At 38.2% G+C, this 19,437-nt stretch overlaps 1 protein-coding gene across 1 annotated transcript in view; it reads right to left on the bottom strand.

The window, feature by feature from the left end:
• Positions 1 to 19,437, bottom strand: part of NPNT (nephronectin) — a 74,930-nt gene that overhangs the window by 28,158 nt on the left and 27,335 nt on the right. Inside the window, exons 4-9 of the mRNA XM_060088344.1 lie at positions 13,775 to 13,867; positions 8,691 to 8,783; positions 4,433 to 4,552; positions 2,985 to 3,104; positions 1,194 to 1,328; positions 768 to 890 (exon numbers count right to left, since the gene is read on the bottom strand). Of these exons, the coding sequence (XP_059944327.1) occupies positions 768 to 890; positions 1,194 to 1,328; positions 2,985 to 3,104; positions 4,433 to 4,552; positions 8,691 to 8,783; positions 13,775 to 13,867 (684 nt within the window). The remainder of the gene's footprint in view (positions 1 to 767; positions 891 to 1,193; positions 1,329 to 2,984; positions 3,105 to 4,432; positions 4,553 to 8,690; positions 8,784 to 13,774; positions 13,868 to 19,437) is intronic.

Here is a 19,437-nt window from a genome sequence, read left to right as displayed (position 1 = left end):
AGAGGTCACCAAGATCACCTGTGGAAACTCTGTCCTTGATTATATTCACCGAAAGGAATTAATATTTAATCTTCTTGGAAGCATATATTCCAGACTGGGAGTATAACTACATGACCCTTCAAAAATCCTTTAATCCTCATGATTTTATGCCCCATGATTTTCAGTAAATATTTTACTCCAGAAATTTAAAAAATGATCTATCGTTGCATGAAATGTATGCTAAATTGTGGCCTTTGGTTTGTGAAACTTCCATCTTGGAGGGTATTTTTTTCATGTTTATCCACTGACATACATAGCTATACTACAAATAGAGCTTATAAAAATTTAAAAAGCAAAACAGTCCTGAACGTAGAAAAAATAAATATGGAAATGATTTTTTAAGAGCAGAATTGGAGGCCTAAAACAGAGGAACGAATATATTCAGATTATCCCACCATTATAATCTAATGCTAATGACAAACATACATTTAAAATCAAATTCTCAAGGAGGGCTCTATAATTTCATACCAGCTAAGGAGAAGCTACTGAGAGAGTTTAGTCAAGGAACTGAATGCTTTTAAGATTAGAATGTATTAGAGTCTTCAATTTTTAAAAATTACTGAGCAAGTGATTTTATTGTTTGTGGAAATCACGGACTAGTATTACTAGATATGAAAAGTGATATTCCTTTGATAATTAATCTTGTTCCTTATCTTTCCTAGTAATGGCCTTTGTGTAATCTTGCACTTCCTGCTGGAATTTAGAGCTGGAGGACAAGCGTGACTCACAAACACAATTCAGTCCATCGCCCTGGTATCCGTCTTTACATTTACACTTGTAGGACCCGTGTACGTTGTAACATCGAGCAAAGCTGCTGCACTGATACTGACCAAGGGAGCATTCATCTATATCTGCATCAGGAAGTAGGAAAAGAAGAGGTTTATTTGGGAGATAAATATGATTACACACCCAAAATACACAGTTTCAAATAAAAATTTTTTTTGCAATGTGAAGGTTCACGTAAAATTGGCAGATAAAGAGAAGAAATAAAGTAGTGCGCATCCAGAACTACTACTGTTTGAGTTTCACTTCTGTTTGTTTAATTTAATGCCAGTACCCTCCCCTGCCCTTGACATTCCAGTCATTACCATAATTAAGAGACCTTTCCACTCCACAGGAAAAAACAACACAAAGCAAGGGTTGGGGTTCATTACCGTGACATTGGTATTTGCCTCCAATGTACATGAGGTCGAAGCCTTTATGACATTTGCAGATGTAACTCCCAAAAGTGTTGACACACTGCCTGTATCTAGGGCAGGAGGCTCTTCCAGTAGCACATTCATCAATGTCTAGAAACATAAGCCAACTGCGTCTTAGGAAGGGCAACAGCACGTTCAGATGGAGGAGCTTTTAAAATACACGACTATCTGCAAACGGTTGTGCGCACGTAGTGACTCATCATAAATGTTATCCAGCTGGTTGCCCTGACAGGCAACATAAATTCCATATCTCCAAATTTCAACTCATCCTTCTAACCCAAGCCGTCCTCCTCTTGTACCGTATCTCAGCATGTACTGCACCTGTATCCCCCCTAGTTGCTCGAACTAGAAACACGAGTCATCCTTGACAACCATATTTCCCTTAACCTCAGCTGATTCTACCTCTGACAAATTCTTTGAACTCATTTACTCTGCTCTTCACCCACTGCCTTTACCCTAGCCCAAGCCACCATCTCCCAGGATAGACTATTCCAAGAGCCTCCAAACTGGCCTTTTCCCTGCCAGTCTTAGCCTCTCCAAAGCATTCCCACTCAACTGTCAACAAATGATTGTATTAAGACATAAGAAGGGGTTGTTCCCGTGCTCAAAACTCTCAACTGTTTCTACTTGCTTTCTGAATTCATTCCTCATTCCTCACCACGCCTTTGATGACCTTGTAATAAACAGTCCTCACCCACCTCACTGGCTGTATCTCAAGCCACGCCCCCCCCATACTCTGTACTTAAGGATATGGTTTTCTTTCTTTCAAAACCTCAAACAGACCAACCTCTCTTTCACTGCAGCGTTCTGCAACGTTTTCACCTGCTTGGCTGATTCTTCATGTGGCCAATGGTCCATGTCTTACTTCAGGGCTTTCCTTGACCATTATTTTCTAAAATAGATCCTTTTTGTTTTTCACTCTCTTAGTTATTCATATTAACACTTGGCACTGTTTGTAATTTTACTGAATAGTTCTTTCTTTTCTGTCTCTTCCATTAGAATATCAGCTTTGTGAGGACTGAAATCTTGTCTGCTTTGTCCATTACTCTATATCCTAGCACTTAGCGCAGTGCCTGGTATATAGAAAGTACTCAGTAAATATCTCTTGAGCCCCCAGATACCTCCATTCATTCAGTGCTTACTACATGTGAGGTACCGTGCTAAGTTCTTTGCATTCATGACCTCATTCAATCCTCACAAGGACATTACTCCCATTTTAAAGATGAGAAGACTGAAGCTCCAAAAAAGGAAGCCTCTTACCTAAGGTTACATGTCAAGTCTATGGCAGAGCCAGGTTTAAAATCAAAGCCCAGACTCTTAACCACAATCTTTTACTGCCTTCCTAATTTACAGGGGGAAAAAAAAAAACTAACCCTTTAGTGCAATACATACAGTCTAGCCCTGTCTACCAGCTCAGCTTCAATACTCATTGCCTCTTACGTCCTAGAAATACTGAGCTCTTCTTGTTCCCCGAATATTATTTATGCTCCCTCTAAACTTCGATGCTTTTGCACGTGTGGTTTCCCCTGCCTGAAGCTTCCTCCTGTCCCTCATTTTTTCGGGAAACAAAGTTTCCACGGTCTTTTCACAGAAAGAGGTCCCCCTTCTGAGACATCTGATATTGTCTAAAGGACAGCTAATTACCTGATGTTAAGTAACTGCCCCTTTTCCTTCCTGCCATCACATTTCACTTTCTTCCTTACCCTAGAGAGGCTGCTGATAGAGACGCTTGATTTTACAACTCACCCACACAGGTCCTCCCATCAGGAGCCAGCCGTAGGCCAGGAGAGGGGCACTGGCACCGAATTTGTCCTTTGACAACATCACAGCCATACTGACAGTTTGCCATGGAGCACGTCAGGGCACCTGGAAAGACAGTGACTGTCCAAGAGAGGCAGAGAGCATACTCTGTACCTGACATAACTATGTGTTCTACTTGTCCTGAAATCAGTGACACTGAATCAACAATGCAGATGAAAAGGGCGTAGTTCTCCAACAGTCTAAAGAAAGTGAAAAATAGGAGGAAGAACACAAAGACCTTCTTCCCTCAGGGATAATTAAGAAGTGAACCAGCTCTGTTAGCATCTGGGGAAGAGCTTTAATGTGTTTGAAGAAATAAAAGACAAATGTAAAACTTTATCTCACAGAGATTATCTGGAAGCTTTTCCAGTGGCCAAGGAAATTGGAGCATTGAGGTATTTTTCCAGATTACTCATGTTAAGTGCTGGTCTTAACTAAGGCATCCAAGGAACTGTCTCAACCATCCATTAAACTTCTCCAGGCACGGCAGATTTCCCACTGAGTTGTACAATGTTAGAGGATTCTAGCATCACTGCCACATGTTAATAAACATGAACTCACCTTATTGCAAAAAGTTCCATGCTAAATATGCAATGATAAATAAAATTAGCTCACCTTTTTTATTTTATAAAATGCAACCCAGTTAGAGAGAGATAACTGATAATTAACTGATTGATAATTAACCAATTTAACTGACAGTTCAGTAAAATTAAAAATCAAGTCATCAATTGTTGGATATCATATAACCACAATCTCTATTCAATGTTCAGCCTGCAGAGAACTTCAGGCCATTGTCTGTTTTATAAACACATCAAAATGATAGTAGGAAACACCATCCATTTCTTTCTTACAACGACACACATGAAATCTACTTTTATGTTATTATAATCATTTTTTTTATTTGAAGGAGGTTTTTCTTAAGAAAAAAACTTAGTCTTCAGACTATTATAAAGAAATGTAAAAATGAAGTGAGGAGGTACTTATGGACGGTTTATACTCAATCACCAGGCTGGATGGATTCTCTACCAGCAAATAATTTAGTGTCCATCCTTACCGAGAGCACAACAGCCCTCAAATGGTCACCAATGTTCTTTTTCTACATGGAATAGTTCTATGCCCAGATAGAAGACAAGCGGAAAAACGTTAGAAAATACATTAGTTTTGTGATTCTTGTTCTAAAGATCATTTCCGAATCAATTTAACATTGGCATCCCTGACAAAAGAATGTTAGACATCTACAATGGGCAACTCTTATTTTGATTTTCCATTCCTTAGGCACACATACAAACACGTGCTCACATCCTGTTTAGGAGGAGGGTTAGGAGGCCACTTTTCACACACTCCCAGAGCACAGCATGAAGTCAAGCCCAGAGCAGTTAAGATTCTTGACATACTTGAGCAGGATCCATCCGGCATAAGCATGTATCCGTTGAGACAGTAGCACTTGTAGCTGCCGTAAGTGTTCATGCACCTGTGCTTGCAGGGCCGCGGCTTCAGGCCACACTCGTTTAGATCTGAAAAGAATGGGGTTGAAGCAGAAATTTGACACAGTCTCAACATTAATGCAAACCACTGAAAATGCTTCTCTATTCCGAAGAATGAGGGAGAAGAGTCAGTCAAGCTATAGTAACCAGCCGTTTACATAAGAGAGAGAGTCTGTTCACAATGGCTTTGTTTTAATGCTGGTTACACTGGGGGCCACTGAGTTTCCTATCAGAGGTGACCGAAAGCCTTATAATAATGGAAGGCCGTGTGAATTTCTGGAGCTTAAGTAATGTAATGCATGTGATCTCTGTTTACAAAGGACAGTTGGGAAGATTCCCCTCACAGACACGTGGCTTATCATCCCTAGAAAGAGCAGGGCACAAACCAGCTTTCTGACTCCATAACCTCAGAATATCTGGGTGATACTACTAGAGTCACTCCCGACAATGTGATCTTCCGATTTCAATTTCTTCCTGTCTCTGTTTAAAGAGCATACTCTGTGAGCCTATCTTAGTTTACAGAAAGTACATGGATTTTTAACACTAGACTGCTTTGACCTTCCCAAAGAAAAGCTCTTTTTTCAGAGGATAGAAGCTCATTGAATTAGAGTGACCAATATTGAGGTTCCTCTTGTTCAATCTTATAGAGTGTATATTGATCTCAGATTAAAGAAGAAATGTCAGCCTCCTACTTTAGTAAAGCATTTGAGTCACAAAATAAACTTAAAAAAAAAAAAGACCCTCCAACATCGTATTTTCATTCATTCTGCAGTTAGGAAGGGCATACAGAAATACTACTGGACAATATGTAATAGATTATCATAATGTATTTCAGGTTTATTGGTTTAAGTATCAATATGAAGTGAGTTAATAAACTTCACTTGAGAATTTTCCAACTCAAGTTGAACACTGCCTCAAGTGAAAATAAATCTCATAATGACAAATATACACTGAAACAGTAATGTCCAAAATATAAACTTCATTAAGAAGAAATGACATGTTTATTTTGTCTGCACTGCCAGCATAAGCACCTGATTAGCATAATTTAATTATCTACTAATCCATATCGTCAAATGAGAAATAAGGATATATCTAGTTGCAAGTTGTTTTCAAATCTAACCAAATTTAAACCTTGCCAACTTGGCCTTTTTTCTAACCTTAACACAACTGTAAGCAGATCTCCAGCTGGGTGAAGCCTGCGGAGGTTACATAAATAAACCAGATGCCTTCATCATCTCCTATGCTTTCTTTAATTTTAAACTTCATACTCTTTTGCCCAGTCAAGGGTATTCACTTCACTTCTCATATTCTTCTACCTTGTATTTTAATACTTATTAAAAATTAGAGTCAGGGAATCTTTTCTCATGTTCTAAGAGGAGTTAATTATCATGCCTAATATGTCCCTGCAGATTCACATCTGGCTTTGATAAATCCCTGATTGATATTATAGTAAATAGTATTTAAATCTGAATACATTGTTAGAGAAAGGCTTTGTGTTTTAAATATTCTTCTCTACTAAACAGAAATATAACAGAATAGTACAACAAATAGCAGAGTAAGATTGAATTCTATACCTCAAGGGTAGGATACTGATGGATATAAAATGTGTCAATTAAGAACCCTTAAGTTTATTCTTAACAAGCCTCAGGAACTTCGGTGTGTTCCTGATGGGAACTGGTTAGATATTTATAGCTCCAGGCTGCTCACATACAAGGCGTATTTACGCTGATGGAAATTTCTTCAGACACTATGGCCATGAACTAAAGCTGAGGCCACTCCAGTCTTGGCTGATAAAGGGCCCCTTAGGATGGCCATGAGAGTCTTTATGATCCAGACTGGGGTTGCTGGTGGTCTTCAATCCAAATTTATCTTTCCCTTCCCATAAGCAAAAGCACTTTGGGGTTAAGAATCATGAAATTGAAAGGAAATGTAAAATTGATGTCATAATTCCAATAAAAAGACCCAAACCAACCTGAGAATCACCTATGAAATAATATGGAAAAGGAACTAAACATGCAGCATTCAGTGGGCAAATGTGGAGATGCTTGTTGGCTATTTTACTATTAATAAACTGACATGTTAAGTACCCAAATAGGCTGAAAGCAATTTGAGAAAGCTGTACTCTAACAGCTGGTGACGGGCTGGATGACACTCCCTGATAGTTGGCTGCTGTCGATGTCCCCTGTGACTGCTACCATTGCCACTGGCCACACGCATGTGTCTCCTAAAAACTTCCCACTGACCCTTACAAAACCACTGCAGAAATGATGAAATAGGATTCCATAATAGGCAACAATCATCAATTTTTACCAAATATCAGAACTTTGCTAAAGCAGGGAGCTTCAAAAGATTAAAAGTGTCTGGTGTCCTGGTGATGAACTTTTTCCTTAATATTCAGGGATTCTAGTCTATGATTATTATCCCTTATTTTCTTATTGACCAAATGCCTCATAAAATTGAGTTAATACTTGCTGCTTCCAAAATGTCTTGGATTATAGACCTAGTGACAAGTTTCATTACTATTAAATTAAGTCAGAAATTCAAAAATGACACTTCCAATTTACAGTAAACGCTCCTATAATAATAAGCAAAATGTAGAGAACAAGAAAATTACTCTTGATCTCACTTTCTCAAATCAATCTTAAACGTTGATAAGAGAATGTAGGAAAGAAAACTTTAGTGTCTTTATTTTAAATTTACTTAAATCTTGCTCTTTTTTCTAGAAGTTTGTAATGTAACATACATTATAAGGAAAATCTATGATAAAAAACTAATGAATTCTATCATGTACCTATCTTACATCAAGGACAGAACTTTACAATTAAACCACTTATATTCAAATGCTTAAATTGTTGTATATACAATTCTTAAAGAGCATCTATTCCAGTCAGGAGTATATTTAAGCAAGTTGGTGAATTCAGGAGCTTGGGTTGGGGGAGAAGGGGAAGGGGCTGGTTCAGAACAAAAAATGCAAGCTGCACAGCATTATAATTACACTTCAGGAAGAAAAAAGAATCAGAAATTTTATGAGCATGCAGACACTGAAAAGTGCTTGAAAATCTTGAAGAGACTAATTGAGTATGAAAACCCAATGGATTTTTAAGGAAAATAATCTTTCATTCATTTAATGTAATTTGCACCATTTTTTTCCCTTGAGGCTTACACTGTGCAATGTCTCAGAAGTCTAAGCTTTTACATTTTATCTGACTCAAGTGGAGGTCACAGATCTCAATACGTCAACTGCCATAACTTTTACTCTTTAAATTTTCAATTATATACTTCAATAAACAAATTTTTAAAAAGAAAAGAAATAAATTTTCAATGATTCTGAAATTCAACCCATTGCCCTAATTTCTTGATCCAAATGCATCAAGCTCCCTATGATCAGAAACAGTAATTAAAAATTTAAATGAGTTTAATTCAGTCATTCTAAGTTCCTAAATCTATGAGTAAGTGAGGAATAAAGTCTTTTAGAAATACTGTAGAGTCATACTGCCACCTAATTTTTCTACAGAATCTTCCAGCCTAATGAAGACATTAATACTTTTGGTGTTTCTATTCTCACACCAGCCCTGTAGGTGAAGAGAGCAGGAATTACTCTCCTTCTATTACGAACTGGTTTGCTAAGACCTGCTCTCAATCATTGAGCTACTTCAGCACTGTGCTAGAACCAGAACTCAGGCTTTCTAGTATCACAAAATGTTCACCAAAAGAAGGAAGCTAATGTATGGTTTGATTTCCAAGTGACCTAAAAACTCTACCCCCAAATGTGGTGGTGGGGAAGAGGACTTGAGCGCTTCTAAAATCTATTCAGCGAAAGTCATCAAAACCCCAACCTCAGGTGCTTTGGAATTCCTGACTTCACCTACACAGGAAAAACAAAAGTTATTTTGTTATCTGATTTTTTAGAAAACATTTTGAAATCCAGAAAAGAAGAAGAAAAGCAACGGATACTTGAGGCAGAGAAAGGACAGCGGAGGCTCCAGGCTTTGTAGAGCACAGAGAATCAGCACCAGGTGACAATTCCTGCTGCTTGCTTCACATGCTCAGGAATGTGGAGGACTAGGCACCCCTGGGGTGAGTCTTCAGGACATTGGCAAGAAGTGACAACACTGCAGGAAGCCGTGCAGGTGGGAGGAGCAGACCACCTGAGATAATGCACGCTCACCCCTTGAAGGTAAACTTGTGGCTTGATGATCCAGGGGTTGTGAAAGAGGCTGTTCACTGCCTTGGTCAAGAGGAGTTGGGTGCAAGTGTTCGTCTTCACACCAGGAAGAAGGTAATAAGAGTCAACTTTGAACTGATGTCATTTTTAGCCCTAAAAATCTTTATAACTGTATATTAAACAATCACATAAAGTTGGTGGAGTTCAAAAAGAATGCTTTAGATACTTTACAAAAATTAGTTTCTAGTTCTTCTGGTTTCTCTTTTTTAATTTTAATTTCTATGTTCCTTAAAATTTATCACTGCTATCTTGTGTCCCAAGAACACACAAACATTATAAGTTAACATCCACATACATCCTCATATCAATTTTTTTAAGCACCAGAAAGGAGATGGTCCTTTTTCAAAAGACGATTTTAGTCATCAACACAGACAGAAAACTCAAAAAAACAGATTATATAAAAACTGATTATTATCAACCTGCTCTGTTTAGGTACACCTAGGTCTTATAGGACCAATTTTAAATCTTTTCCTATATTATTATGTTGTCCAATAGTTTAAAACACTCCAGAATTATGCATAAATGTATGATATGCATAAAGATCTCATTTAAATAAATAACACAATAGATCATGGATGTTTTAATTCAAGTGTAAGAACCTATGTCACATTTAGGTCACATTTAATTAGAATATACGTAAGACACCTCACGCAAAGATGGATAGGACTGAGATATCTGGGGCTGGAAAAAAAAGAGAAGAATAATCATAAGATGCTTTCTGAAAAAAATGGTAACTGTGGCCATTATTACCTAACCAAAATATTATAAGATGGGTGAGACCCAAAGTAGAGTCAAAAAGGCAATCCCATCCTGTTTCAAAACTTCATATTATTAACAGCCAGTTAAACTTCCAAATTAAATGAACATTGGTTCCTGGGGTTGAAACCACATATCGTTCAAAAACTAAGCCCTTAAGAAACTCCCTTAATATTAGAGTTAAAGCACTTCGACTATTGTGCTAAGGAAAGCAATCAACTGAGGCTTAACTAGCTCACCAAAGTTTACTGTCTGGTTCTGTGCTATAAGATACTAATTCTTTTCTTGGGATAAGGAATTCAACATGTGAAACATAAACCATGTCAAAACATTAATAATTGATATTTATAAATTGTTCCTTCTGAAATTATTATAAAGCATGCTGTAACTTCAAAAGAATATCTTTCATTCCTGAAAATATGCAATGATATGGTATATTACATGCCCCAAATTATTCTCTAATAGGAAAGTTATGAAAAAGATTATTATCTATAATAGTATCCCTTTTTGGCTGAGGAGATTTGTATGGGTACGGAGACTCAAGGAGAGGGGTAATCTGAATGAATTAAAATTACCAGAGAAAGTAAGGTGGGAAAAAGCAAATCTTGCCAGAGTTCAGGTTAGAATTTCATCTGCCATGAAAGGCACCTCGTGCCTTACAGAATACGGTCAGTCCAAGGCCATGATTTGATACATGATCTGGCTATGGCAAATCCAGAGAATAACTCAGAGGTAAGCAAAAGCCACCACCAGCAGATTCACACTAATCTTGTAACAAGTCTGCTAATTTAAGCCAGTTCCACAGTGGGCATGCCCTGCTATCCCTGCTGCTCCCCAGGCAGCTCTGAAAGCACTCATCTACTCAAGCTGTTCACTCAGCCAAGCAAGTTCCCAGGGGGTGAGTTCCTAAAGCACACAGCTCGCAACACAATTTTTAGCGGATATAATTTTTGCCTTATACCAAAACCTACTTTTAATCAAATGTTAATTTCCAGTTCTGTGGAAATTAACTATTTTAGGCATACCTCTTCTTAACATTTCTCTCCTCAAGAAAAAAGAAACTAGGGACTTCCCTGACTGTCCATTGGTTAAGACTCCACGCTTCCACTGCAGGGGGCACAGGTTTGATCCCTAGTCGGGGAACTAAGATCCCACATGCCTTGTGGCCCAGCCGAAAAATAAAAAACAGAAAAAAAAAACCCAAAACAAACAACCCCCCCAAAAAAACCTCTGTGCTTAAAAAAAAAAAAGAAAAAAGAAAAAAGAAACCTATTTGATTTTCCATATATCTGAGGCATGTTTTCCATTTTATTAAAATGTATGGTCTGGATAAAAAACTGTCTAAGTTAATTTGTTATGTAGCAGATACAGACAATTTGCTCTAATAGCATTTCTGGGGGTCTCTGGACAGCTCTCCCACTTACCTGGCTCACTCCTGGCTGCCTCTCTCACTCTGACAGATAGTCCACGGATTCAGAGACTAAGGAGCTATACCAGACAACTCCATGGAACTCTTTCCCGTTCCTATGGTGTTCAGGACCAAGAGCCATTATATGAAACAGTCACTAAGCAAATATTTAATGTGCACTTATCATCTGCAAATCGTTTTGATAAAAGTTTTCGGGAACCTAGAAATCAGAGGGACCCCGGCTCTCAAAGAACATAAACCTTCCCATCAGGAACTTGCCACAACTGCTTTTATGGTAAGGAAGGAAAAGAAAGAGATGATTAAAACACATAGGTTTACTGTGGACTGGAGTTTTATATTCAAGACTGAACCTGAAATTACATCTTCAGTGGCAGCAATATTTTTACAGGTGTCAAATCCCATTTTGCCACTAATAAAATCCTCTTCCCCCTAACTATATTTAGTTTTGGGAGGCAAGATTTCAACTCAGTATATTTTGATTTTTCTTAAGAGAAATGGGTATGTATTGCAGGGTAAAGTACATGGTAAACTGGTTTTCTGAAAATAAGAGATACCCAGAGATGGATCCATGTACCAATGATAGTTTTAGTCTCTGAAGCACATTAAAGTTGATGTAGTTCCTGCAAATAAATTTAAATGAATTTCTCTGCAATCTCAACAGTGGCCTCTTTTAATAAGTCTTCTATGTATACATTCCTGGCATCAGGACAACAAAGTTTTATGGTGTTGACATATTAAGGGAACCTTTGATGGTTTATGTTCAGCACTTAAAAAAAAGAAGCATGCTGGCACTCTCAGGTGAACACTGACAACTCAATAATCAGAACTGAACATGCTGCTACTTGAGGACTTACACTGGAGAGGAAAAATCAAATTTTTTTTTTGCGGTACGTAGGCCTCTCACTGCTGCAGCCTCTCCCGTTGTGGAGCACAGGCTCCGGACGCGCAGGCTCAGCGGCCATGGCTCACGGGCCCAGCCGCTCCGTGGCACGTGGGATCTTCCCGGACTGGGGCACAAACCCGTGTCCCCTGCGTGGGCAGGCGGACTCTCCACCACTGCACCACCAGGGAAGCCCTCAAATGGGTTTTTAAAAGAGTGAACTGAGATAATAAGAAACCCACTTATTTCGAAAATACTACCCACGTATGTTAAGTAAATTCCAAGTTAAAAAAATATAAGATAGAAAAGAAACTTGGGAAAATATCAGCTATCAGTCAAGTAGCTGATACTAAAGAACACACTTTAGAATAAACAGCTTGTCCTACCATTGGACACGTCACATTTTACTAACATGGATTTCATCTGGTAGTTTAGGAACAATTACATATACTTTCAAATTTCAGTGTTCCTAATTCTTGTGAAAACTATGTCTATAAATCACGAGTTTACATGACACACTTAAAGGAGTATCAGATACTGAAGAAGAGTATTTCAACAAGATTATTTCTGTATCAGGTGAGGTCAACTATGTATCTATGGGACAGTTAGACCCTACATAACTCTTTCATTTGACATTTAAAATGCTAGGAAAAGGACTTCCTTGGTGGTGCAGTAGTTAAGAATCCGCCTGCCAATGCAGGGGACACAGGTTCGATCCCTGTTCCGGGAAGATCCCACATGCTGCGGAGCAACTAAGCCCATGCGCCACAACTACTGAAGCGCACATGCCGTAGAACCCGTGCTCCGCAACGAGAAGCCACTGCAATGAGAAGCCCGTGCACCGCAACAAAGAGTAGCCCACGCTCGCTGCAACTAGAGAAAGCTGCACACAGCAACGAAGACCCAACATAGCCAAATAAATAAATAAATAATTTTTTTAAATGCTAGGGAATATTACTTTAAGGAATAAGTGAAAAATTTTACTCTTTTATCCTTGCATCTTTCTAGTGAAATCTAACCCTATCTTTTCTTTATTTCTGTTTTTAACACCTAATGGTAGAAAGTTTTTGGTTGAAATTAATTAAAAAGACAAGTCTTGTCAGCCTTGTAATGCAGCATGTGTCAGAGGATCACATTTCCAATGACGTTTTCTTCATCCAAAACTACACTGGTAGAAAGAACAGGAGTTATATAGACAATTGCTCTAAGTTGACATAGCAGATCTTCTACCAACTACTTTTGTGAACTTGGACAAGACACTGAATATCCCTGATGTCTCTTCAAATGAAAAATGAAATATTATTTATAGCTTATTATAATAAATAACACTCTACCTCCTAATGCTATTGTAGTGATGAAAATAGATAATATATGTAAAACACCCAAGCACTGTGAGGGCTAAATAATGATTTGCCTTTATAAGCATCTGACGCCAATTAAAAATAACTTGCTAAGTTAATCAAAATCCTTCTCAGAGGAACATTACAAACTGGTCAACAGTTGAAGGGAATTTAATCACAAAGATCAAAGAGCTCAGAGTTGGAAGGGGCCTCAAAATTTCAAGCCAAACCTCCTACCTGACTCTGAGTATTAAAGTGTTTTCATCTAACAGAGATCCAAGGAGCCTATCAATTTGCCAAAGCTTCCCAACTAGTTAGTGGAAGAACAAGGAGAAGCAGAATGTAAGGCTTCTAAGGTTACTGATGCTGCAATTCTCTTTTTCAAAATCCCTTTTCATTATTAATAGTGAATAAGAGTATAAAATTATTTTAATTGCACTCTGATTAAACAGATTTTAAAAGATTTACCCTTATTATATTTTTGTCTTTCAGCAAAATGGCATCTCATATATTTGGTGACAATAGTTACAGAAAAGTGGTTTGCATGAGAACTTAAATTTTTATATCAGGCAGGAGTAAAGAGGGCTTATGACTGTTTACTTGTGTCACACAGTTTCCCTACCTTGATTGCAGGTTTTGCCGGCATATCCAGGATGACACTTGCACTTGTTTGGTCCGATGCATTCACCGTGTTTGCACTGTGGCTGGCACACAGCTGTGAAAAAAGGATATCATGCATTATTTCTAGGTCAGCAGCATGTCAAACAAGTAGAATCTACGTCATGTACTAGTTTGGTAATAAAAGAAAAAACTAAGAACTTACAATAGAGTAATAGAAATATACAAGATCATTGTGTCCTGGAGCAGTAAACATTGTCTAGACTACAGACTCACACACGTGTGTGTGTGTGTCTGTGTGTGTGTGTGTGTGTGTGTGTGTGTGTGTGTGTGTGGTGTATTGCTTGGGGCTGAAAAGTTTGCTAAACTTGAGGACAATACTCAAATAGACAAATAGAAGAAAAATTGGAAAACTATGCATAAACACAACTGATGTTTGTCAATAGTTATCCCATTATAATAACCTGCACCCATACTTTCAAAATCATTTTCTCAAATATGCTTCAAAACATAGTTCTTAATCCAAAGATATTGGTTAAGTATGAACTCCAAATAAATTTCCAATTAAATAATATTTTATTGGAAATGGTATTTCCAAGAATAAAATGGTTCAAAATGGATTAAAAACTAAAACTAAATATTTTTGAAACCTCAACTTAAGAATATTTCTGTCATTTTGCCCATTCTTAACCTTAAGTTGCATTGTAATTGCTCATCAATCTATAATACACTTTCTACAGCCTATCACAGAAAATAGAAAGTTCTATTTTACATTTCCAGTCTTCCATCAACTGAGTTTGTCTTCCTTCAAGACCCCAAAATGCTATAAATCATCATCACTCAAATCTTTTCACAGTCTTCAATTCCTACCAAGATACTGGTTAGAATTTATTCTGTTTATACAGTGATCCTCAGCAGGGGGTATTTTTGCTGCCTATGGGGCATTGAGCACAAATGGAGACATTTTTTATTGTCACACTGGGAAGAGGGTGCTACTGGCACCTAGTGGGTAGAATCCTGGGATGCTGCTGAACATCCTACAATGCTCAGATAACCCCTGACAAAAACAAATTATCCAGCCCAAAACGTGATGGTGCCAGATTGAGAAATCGCTCTATACCAAATATACGTATCGTGCTACACCAGATACTAAAATAGATGAAAAATAATTGTATAGTGTGGTCATTGGTCTCCAAGAGCTTACAATCTAGACGAAGAGACAAAACAATCATGTTTTAAATTCAAGGCAATATTTATGAGCAAAATTGGTGGCACATATGAAATGTGTGAAGAAATCATCACACAAGCACATCCATATAGAGTTGCACAGAAAACCTCAAAGAAGAGATCTTGAGTTGGATCTTGAAGCCAGGGTAGACAGAGAAGAGAGCGGACCATCCAAGGTATGGAGAACTGTAGAGCCAAATAGGCCATCATTTATTTAGAGGACACTGAGGAGGCCTGTCAAGCTAAAGAGATGGGTAAATGCTGGGGGAAGAGTAAGAGGTGGACAATCACAGGTGAGTGGTACCAGACAATGATGTTCCCTAAATTTCAGATTGAGGATTATATTTATCTATAAATGAAAACTTCATCATCATCAGGAGGATTACCTGATAAAATAAAAACTCGGGGAACATGAGCATGGTGATGATACGTAGGATAGACTGGAGTCTAACTGACATGCAGAAGGCATGATTTGTTCTTGGGACAGGAAGGGATGGGCTTCAGTAACCCCTGAGTGAAGAGCAGACAGGTCTTGAGGACCAGGTGGAGTGGGGTCAACAGTGACCCTGTGTTCTCCAGTCCCTGACACGTGCTCCCTCTCACATTAGCCCATGCTTTTCTCCATTCTGGGAGATGCTCCCATTTTTGGACAATTCTCAAACATTCCCTTCAAAACTCTAACTCTCCTGTGAAGCTGATGTGCATGTTATTTTTGGTGTTTTCTACATTTCCTCATTCAACTCTCACCAACCCTTCCCTCGCCTGGCACTCCACAGGCTTATTTGCCAGTCTTACTTTCAGGCCTTTCCTGCCTGTATATTTGTCACCCCAACTGGACCCTGTACCATGATTAATCCTTACTGCTGCTCGGTAGGTATTTAATGCAAAAGTTTGCAGACAGAAAGGGTGAGCAGAGTGTAAATAGTAGAGAAATGCAATGGGGAAATCCATAAAAATCTGATTTTAGATACGGCACGACATTCAACAGGAAACAATTCTGTTCAGATCTGTGAGAAGAAATGCACTACCTAGGAAGGCCTTCCAGTATTATGCTTCAGTCAACTATATACCTGGTAGACGGTTTATATGCAGTTTTAAAAACAAGTCCCAGAAATAAGCCACCTTTTATGTAATTTCCAGGCCCTATCACCAAGAAATGCAAGGTAGAAAGAAATTTCTTTAATCTTAAAAAAAGATGTTCCATAAATTTTAACAATTATGTATAAATACAACTGGAATGAATCAAGTTATCACAGAGGCATCCAAACTGCCATATTTAAAAAGAAAAAGTAGTATATCAACTACACTTGAATAAAATAAATTTTTAAAAAAGAAAAAGAAAAAAAAAGAAAAAGTAAACACCTCAAAATAATTAAATGCAAGTCTAGGTAATAACCTCCCCAAATAACTGGAATTTGAAAACATCTCAAAAACATGAAAAAGAAGTTTAGAAAGTACCACTAAAAATCATGAAAAAGTTTATTTATGAAACAAATATGAGGCGCTCAGGCTGTGTTGCCTTTTGACCCACTGACCAGCTTAAAGATCATCCATTTATAGTACTTTCAGGTGCTTTTCAGGAACAAAGGTTTTTATTGTCACCCTCCCTTTCTCATTGTTTGTTCTCAGTGGAGTGCTCCAATCTGGGGCACATCAAATGCCCTCATTCCAAGAGACCCAGGCTGTTAATGTTTCTTATATGTTTAGAGAGCCAGTATTTTCAAACAAACTGCTGTTTGCACATCTACCCAACAGACTATTCACTGAAGTAACCAACGACCTATATATTAGCCAACAGGTATTAAATGGAAGAGGATACTCACAATGCTGATGTAACCAATTTTTTTCTCTTACAAAAAGAACACCCTTTGAAAACGGTGGCACAAAAGACTATCTCCTATTATCTTGCTGGCATTAGGTCTGCAATGTGATGTTCAGTCCAATAAACATGAACTGAATATTTAATACATGCAATTATTCTGCTAGGCAAGTGAGGGTGATGAAGGAATCACAGAGGATTTGAAAATTAACTGTGAAACTTTAATACACTGGCTGAAAGCTAACAAGGGCTATGATAGAGAGGTGAGATAAAAGAAGGGGGGAGGGGCAGATCATAACTGTGACTGAGGTCAAAAAGAGTCATGTACCAAAATGTTCACTGCAGCTCTATTTACAATAGCCAGAACATGGAAGCAACCTAAGTGTCTGTCGACAGATGAATGGATAAAGATGTGGCTCATATATACAATGGAATATTCCTCAGCCATAAAAAGAAATGAAATTGAGTTATTTGTAGTGAGGTGGATGGACCTAGAGTCTGTCACACAGAGTGAAGTAAGTCAGAAAAAGAAAAACAAATACCGTATGCTAACACATATATATGGAATCTAAGAAAAAAAAAAGGTCACGAAGAACCTTGGGGTAAGACGGGTATAAAGACACAGACCTACTAGAGAATGGACTTGAGGATATGGGGAGGGGGAAGGGTAAGCTGTGACAAAGTGAGAGAGTGGCATGGACATATATACACCACCGAACGTAAAATAGATAACTAGTGGGAAGCAGCCGCGTAGCACAGGGAGATCAGCTCGGTGGTTTGTGACCACCTAGAGGGGTGGGATAGGGAGGGTGGGAGGGAGGGAGATGCAAGAGGGAAGAGATATGGGAACATATGTATATGTATAACTGATTCACTTTGTTATAAAGCAGAAACTAACACACCATTGTAAAGCAATTATACTCCAATAAAGATGTTAAAAAAAAAAGGAAATGTGATCTGAGCAACGCCTTAGAAGTAAGAGGCAGAGATAGTTGGGATGGGAGACAAAGCCTTTCAAACTATGAGCAAAGGATGGGGGAAGGACAATGAAGGGAGTTCTCAGGCAGCACCATGGCTCTGGTGGAGCTACCGTACAAAGTGCTCAGAACAGCGGATGGGAGCAAAAGACAGGGCTAAGGCAGGTCATAAAAGGCACTGGTGGCAGAAACTGCTGGGTGCTTACTAGTACTATTTTTCCCTTCTTCTTGAAAACAGAATGGTTTTTTTTTTTTTTTTTTTTTTTGGAGGGAATAATGAGTCAGCAGTGGAAAATTACATTCCCTATCCTCCCTGACATATTTGGGTAGCCAAGCGACTAAATTCTGGTCAATTGTATGTAATCAGAAGTTAATGGGTGGGGCTTTTGGAACTTAAAAGCTACTTAAAAAGGTGAGTCTGTCATACAGAGTGAAGTAAGTCAGAAAGAGAAAAACAAATACCATACGCTAACACACATATGTGGAATCTAAGAAAAAAAAATGGTCATGGAGGAGAACTTTGGGGGAGGACAGGAATAAAGACACAGACGTAGAGAATGGACTTGAGGACATGGGGAGGGGGAAGGGTAAGCTGGGACAAAGTGAGACAGTGGCATGGACTAATATACACTACCAAACGTAAAATAGATAGCTAGTGGGAAGCAGCTGCATAGCATAGGGAGATCAGCTCGGTGCTTTGTGACCGCCTGGAGGGGTGGGATGGGGAGGGTGGGAGAGAGATGCAAGAGGGAGGAGATATGGGGATATATGTAAATGTATAGCTGATTCACTATGTTATAAAGCAGAAACTAACACACCATTGTAAAGCAATTATACTCCAATAAAGATGTTTAAAAAAAAAGTGGCTGACAGGTGGCTCCTCTATCTTCCCTGGAATATGGAAGTCATGGCTGAACTACAGCAGCTACTTTGTGATCATGAGGTAAATCTTGAAATGGAAAAGAGGCAAAGCTGGAAGTCATAGTATTAACCCTAAATGGCCATCCAAGTAATTTAGGACACTGGTCTTTGTGTCAGTATTACTTGTAGCCGAACACAATTATAATACAGTTAAAATTACAATTCCTAACTATCCTTGAGCACAAGGCTGAGGAATCTGGACTTAATCTGTGTTTACTGTCAAGCCAACAATTGCTTTCTTTGGATACACACTTAGGACAGAAATGTTATGATTAAATCTTAGTAAAGAAATATAATTTGTCAAAGTTATCTTATACCTATAATATCATATACTTTAGAAGTATCTAAAGAATTTCATTTCTACATCTAAAAATTAGATTAGAAAATACTTAGCCACCTTGAGACTAGAGGAAAATGATTCCCAACTTCATTTTCAGACCCACCTTTTGACAGACCCACCTTTTGACAACCCACTTCACTGTAATGTGAGTTCTCAGTGGCCAGCACACACCAACCTTCACAACCTGCTGTGAATAGCAGGTCAGGAAAGAAATAAAATAAGTGGACTATCTTTAGTAGTCTATTTTAGAATGATCTTCTCAAAACATCAAAAATAGATGAGACACTGATTTGTAGGAAAGAATGTGTCTGTTGTTGCTATAGTTTAATCACAAAAGTCAGCATTGTTTCTCTGACCTTCACGTGGATCAGTGACAAGAAGTC

Source organism: Mesoplodon densirostris, chromosome 1, assembly GCF_025265405.1.
Source record: "Mesoplodon densirostris isolate mMesDen1 chromosome 1, mMesDen1 primary haplotype, whole genome shotgun sequence".
In the NCBI taxonomy this organism is placed as follows: Eukaryota; Metazoa; Chordata; class Mammalia; order Artiodactyla; family Ziphiidae; genus Mesoplodon; species Mesoplodon densirostris.
Note: the sequence above shows the minus strand (reverse complement) of the source record. Positions and strands in the feature narration are given on the sequence as shown.